The 5,865-nt window shown below is 38.2% G+C and overlaps 1 protein-coding gene across 4 annotated transcripts in view; it reads left to right on the top strand.

Moving 5' to 3' along the window:
- The window catches only part of LOC102310065 (E3 ubiquitin/ISG15 ligase TRIM25), a 9,867-nt gene extending 7,097 nt beyond the window's left edge, over window positions 1–2,770 (top strand). Inside the window, exons 1-2 of one of the 4 annotated variants that reach the window (XM_042224576.1) lie at window positions 744–917; window positions 1,166–2,770. In XM_042224576.1, coding sequence (XP_042080510.1) covers window positions 1,168–2,427 — 1,260 coding nt within the window. In that variant the 5' untranslated portion in view covers window positions 744–917; window positions 1,166–1,167 and the 3' untranslated portion in view covers window positions 2,428–2,770. Of the gene's footprint in view, window positions 1–743; window positions 918–1,145 lie in introns of those variants that run through there. The other 3 variants (XM_042224575.1, XM_042224574.1, XM_042224577.1) reach the window with 3 other exon arrangements.
- Window positions 2,771–5,865: the final 3,095 nt, after the last annotated feature.

Raw genomic sequence — 5,865 nt, 5'->3', positions numbered from 1 at the left:
AAATGCGTGTGTTCTAAGGTGCATTTTATACCCAGGAGGGCATGGAGCTACCTGCCAGAGAGCAGCAATAAATAAAACATTATCATATAACTTGTTGACCAAGTAAAACTTTGCACTATCTGTTTCTGGGTGGTTTTAAAACTCAGGCAACCACAATTAGAAACAAGAACTTCAGTCAAATGTCCAGGCAAAGGAAGGAATATTGCACAATAGTTCATTCCTGTGAGCGAAACACACAAACATAGCTGTGGAAGTTAACCCTTTAAGAACAGAGGTTGTACAAGTAACCACTTGCTTGCTACAAGAAGAGAGTTTTTCAAGATTAAGACACTCAAAGTCGCTTCTCATAGCTTTTGTAAATAAGTTAATTTAGTGATTGCAGTAAGAGATAATTAAAGACAGTAGTGCTTATATAACTCATGCTCTCAGTCATTTAATGTCATTATTTGCTTTTCAGGGCTGTTAAGAGGTGAGGGTCATAAACAAGTCAAAGGGAGTGTTACTCAGCTGAGCATGGAGCTACTTTCGCATCATTTACAAGGAAATGAAAGCAAACAGAGCAGTTTGTGTACAAAGACAGGAAACAGGTCTGCATACAAGGCGGGGCTCAGCTCCCCTGGTTTATGTAGAAAACTAGGATGAGTATTTTAATACTTTGAATTCTGCTTATAGTTTGTTGTTTTTATAGTACATTTTTACATGCATACTTTTCATGCCATGTGGATGCCAACAATACTTCACCAGTTAAACCTGGACTTGTTCCCTGTGAGTGTGAGTCAGGGGAGGAGGAGCACATTTCAATCATTTATAAGGAAATGAAAGTGAGCATTGCAGCGCAGTCGAAAGTCAAACTTTTAAAGGCAGCATAGTTTGTTTTAAAGAGGCAGCAGAACAAATAAGAATTTGTGTCCAGGAAGGTAAGGATCAAGTCCTTTAATAACATCCATTTAATTATGTTTATTCAAAGTAAAGTGAATGATTAAAACTTGTTGATTAGACTTTTACGTGGAAGTTTAGTTGACAGCAGCATCGGGGTCACTCTATGATCATGTTTTTAGCCTTGTTTTGTTATTTTTCTGGTGTGTAATGGCTCATATTAGTAATTCTATGAATTAATAATAGGTATTATTATTGGTACTCAATAGATTTCAAACTCATGCTCCAGGAATGGCCGCAGCCAGCAGTTTTCTGACAGAAGATCAGCTCCAGTGCTCCATCTGCCTGGATGTCTTCACTGAGCCTGTTTCTATTCCATGTGGACACAACTTCTGCAAAGCCTGTCTCACCAAACACTGGAAAGACAAAGAGCAACGTCAGTGTCCACTGTGCAACGAGAAGTTCAACAAAGAGCTCAAACTTCGTGTCAACACCGGATTCAGGGAGGTTGTGGAGAATTTTAAGACCCTCCCTGTAACAGCTGAGAATAATTCTCCACTCCCACCTGGACAGGTGCCATGTGATTATTGCTCTGGCAATAAGTTCAGAGCCTCTAAAACCTGTTTAGTCTGTTTGGCTTCTTTCTGCGAGACACATTTAGAGCCTCATAAGAGAGTCGCTGCCTTAAAAAGACACAGACTGACTAATCCTGTGCATGACCTGGAGGACAAAATATGCACAAAACACAACAAAATTTTAGAGTTCTTCTGCAGGACAGAGCAGACTCGTGTTTGTACCCTGTGTACGGAACACAGCGCTCACGATACTGTCCCTTTGGAGGAAGAATATGTAGATAAAAGAGCTCAGATGGGGAAGGAAAAATTAGAAGAGCCAGAAATTAAACAAGAACAAGCACAGAATTATCAGAGGATAAAACTGAAAACACAGAGGAAGAAGAAAAGCAAAGGTAAAGCAAAAGAAAAAGTGCCTAATCAGATAGTAGGTCCTCCTCCTTTTTCTTTTCTCACTGAGGAGCCACAGCATATGGGTGGCTATTCCTACATCTCTGAAAATAAGGGCTTGTCTGAAGGGAGATTTTACTACGAGGTTCATGTTGGAGGGCAGACCGGCTGGGTTTTAGGAGTTGTCCCGGAGTCGATGCAAAGACAAAAGAAATTCAGACCAAACCCCAGGAATGGAAATTGGATTGTAAGGTCAGGAAGTAACTACTGCAGATGTGAACAATGCCTGCAAATGCCTGTTTTAAGAAGAAGGCCTGAAAGAGTCATGGTGTTTGTAGATTATGAGCAGGGATGCTTGTTCTTCTATGATCCAGACAATGCAATGATAGTGTACTCTGTTACTGGCTGCAACTTCAGCGAGAGGATTTTCCTGTTCTTTCGTCCTTTTGAGGAACTCAGCTGTGTACAGAGGCTGCAACGGAAGTTCCGAGAAATTTTTCAAGATCCAGAATCAATATACTGGATGTTTGTTTTGATATTCGTGTTTCTGATTTCATATTGGACGTCATTGAATGAACCAGAGGACTAATCTGATCCTACCACTGATGTGATTTCCTTTCAGTGCTGGATGCTTGGCAACAATGATGTGGACCTTTGCTTTTTTAATTTACTACTTTTTAAACTTCCTACTAAAAGTGTTTTTCAAGAGTATTTCTTAAAGCATTATATATTTTTTTTTCATCGTTACTCTTCACAGAGAGACAGAGATGCATATCTTTTCCTGTATGAGCTGGAAGACTAACAAGCTGTGGTCAGTGTGCTTCCAGCTGCGTAGTGATGAAGGAATCTGCCACTTAACCATGTGCAACAATATGATGGAACTTTATATAGAAAATGTCAGAAAATCACAATAAATGCTTTTACAGCTGTAATATTATCATTTTTGAGTACATTGCACGACATGAAAAATTATTCACATTAGGTTTTCAAGAGCATGGTAACACCACTTGGGGGAGCAATATGCTCACGCTTTCTAATACCCCCTCATACGTTCACAAATCACTGAAGTCAGATGAAATACTGTATACAGCACAACTAAACAGTACTTAATGTAGCTAAACCACCACATTGGGTTTTATCTTCAATTTTTAAGAAAAATTAAAGCTCCTTGGAGACTTAAGGTAAAAGCAATTTGTTCGCTGCTCAGAAATTAATGTTCAAGATTTTATATTTAGCAGCTCTGCCATATAATTAACTGGAGAGAAATTTCTAAGATAGCCATAATGAAAGATAACTTTTCATTTTGCATTATCAGCTCAAAATTTCTATTTGCAAGGCAGCCTCATGGTCAGTCCTGCTGACATTCCCAATAGCCCCAGTTATAGTGTTAATGTCAGTATCATGCCAGCATGCTGAACTAAGAACATTATACAAGCTGAAATAATAATAACTGATACAGTGTTGATACATAAAAGGTTTCTTTATGTCAGTGATACTGTATTGACCTAAGATTTTAAATTGTATTCTGCATGTTTTTCAAGTTGTTACTGTATTGTTGTTTACATGTTACTGGTTTTCTGGTCTATTTCGCATAAGATGGAATCCATTCACTTTTTCTATGCAAATCCCTCAAAAAATTCGTATTCGTATCAATAAAAATTTTTTTTTAGAGTAAATACAACTGACTACAACATAACAAGCTTAAAATCCTATAGCCACATGTTAAAACCACACATCTCCACACACCTCTGGACAGCAAAAATAATGCAATCAGAAGCACCGACCACACTGTCAGCCCCCGCTGATTTGAGCTATGAACTAAAGTTTCCACTGAGGAGGTATTTTAGGAAACTGTGGGAGTCCCACAGGGAATATTAGGCTTTTTCATTATGACCGCCCAGGTTGGGTTCATGGAGAGAGGTCAAAGAGCCACCTCCCACTGTCAGCAGAGTTCACAGGGTTTGGTAATTCCCAGGTCCCAACACAGACATCTTAACGTTTCAAAAGGGAATCCTTTGGAAGAGGTATTTCCCAAAACGCGTGCCTGAAAAATAAAATATGTCAATTTATTTCTGGGAAAAAGCCTATTTTTGTCATTTGAATTTGTGGGTTCTCAAACTATATTACCAAATTCTAAATTCTTCTTCTTAATGTAGAGCAGCCATTGTCAGTCAAGTAATAGTTTGCAAATCCAGAGTCTGACATAGTCACGTAACAATTTCCCGTAGACATCAAGTACAGCAGATGTGGATCTACCACGCATTCAGCAGCATCAGAGAGCAGCCAGTGAACACAGCCCACAGATCACTGGCTGCTCTCTGCCCAGCCTGGAGGTCACTGCAAACTCTCGGTACCTCAGCAGAGCTGGCAATATCATCAAGGACCACTCTCACCCCAGCAATCAACTGTTTGAACTATTACCGTCAGGCCGACGGTACAGGTCACATAAAACCAGGACAAACAGATTCAGGGATAGCTTCTTTCCCAGAGCTATCATCGTAGTAAATAAGCACAAAAACAATTGAACCTGCTTAGCTATACCATACCGTCACTGCCATTATATTATGCTGCTATTCATACTGTCATTATATTAATGCTGCTATCCTGTATATATCGTTTGAGTACTTGCGATTATTTTATTGTACTTTTTATATTTTACATTTATATTTATTATTTATCTTGCACCAAGGGAGTGGCACTCCAATTTCGTTGTACTCTGTACAATGACAATAAAGGCTATTCTATTCTATCAGTGGCACGCTGTGTCCTGCAAGCTTTATTCGCAAGCTGCAAGTTTTATATTAAAAACTTGCATGTGTTTCACATTTTGCTCAAACCAATTGAAAATGATATTTTATCCTACCTTCATCCCAAAAGTAAGAATGATTCTAAATGCAGATTTTATCATTGCATGGCAATAAAAAGAACAAAGCTTTCATACAAAAAAATACACCTTTATTTCAAATGCTGGGATTTGCAATTTTTGTTCAGAAACGTACAAAAAGAAGCTGAAAAGGATCAAGCAGAAAAAATATTTACAATTTGTGTTTAATATTACCAGTTAACTGTGTATTCAATACACACTCGGTCAAACAGGCTACACAGCAAGTATTTACAAAACTTTTGTCATGATCAAAATAGCTGTTACGTGCACTACTTTAAATAAAAATACAGAAACAAGTCCACTAGAAATAAAAAGCGTACATTTAAAACAGAGGCAAGATTTCAAGACAATGTTAGAAATGGCACTTAGACACCACAGTGAACTCTCTTTCACCGGTTGAGCTTTTGTTTGCAACCATGTCCAAAGTAAACAGTTCAGCTATTTCAAAAACGTGTCTCACGGTGGGAGAAAAGGTTACTGATCGCCTCTGGTTGTAACCTTTGCTCTCACTCTCCTCTTTTCTGTCTGTTTATCAATATGAATTTTAATCCAAGTGTCAAGCTGTACAGTAACATTTATTCTGATACAGGGTATTCTTGCGTTTATTAGCAATAAACACTATGTTGGAGAAAGGCTTCGTACAGTCATGACACAACCCTGTGCTTGTATATCATCATACTACTCTACCTCTTTAATAGAGGGTGTTTAAAAGACTCTTTACAGCCTACACTCATCTGTCCAAATCTATTATGGAAGGATTGCAGTATGCTGTATCTGATCTCCAAAAGTGAAGAGGCATCAGATGGAATCCATTCCAGTCATAAGGTTTAAGTGCTTTCATCGTACTTAATAAAAGTAAAGATTTTTTATCTTCCACAGGATGTGAAACAATTCCTCACCAGGGGAATCAAAAAATGAATACATGAATACATGTACCACAATGGACAGATGTCAGATGTGTACATGTCCCAAATTATGGCTCTATTGAATATAGTGTGTATAGTTCTTCATTTATACTAAAGATATAGATGGTTTTAAAACAGAGTCATTAGCCACACTCTGGTGATAATTGTGATCTCACTAATAAACTTTTGGGTAGTCCCTGATCTATATTCGCATGCCAGTGTAACCCAGCTCTGAGGG

This window comes from Haplochromis burtoni, unplaced genomic scaffold, assembly GCF_018398535.1.
Source record: "Haplochromis burtoni strain Fernald_Lab_line unplaced genomic scaffold, NCSU_Asbu1 Contig_142, whole genome shotgun sequence".
Lineage (NCBI taxonomy): Eukaryota > Metazoa > Chordata > Actinopteri > Cichliformes > Cichlidae > Haplochromis > Haplochromis burtoni.
Note: the sequence above shows the minus strand (reverse complement) of the source record. Positions and strands in the feature narration are given on the sequence as shown.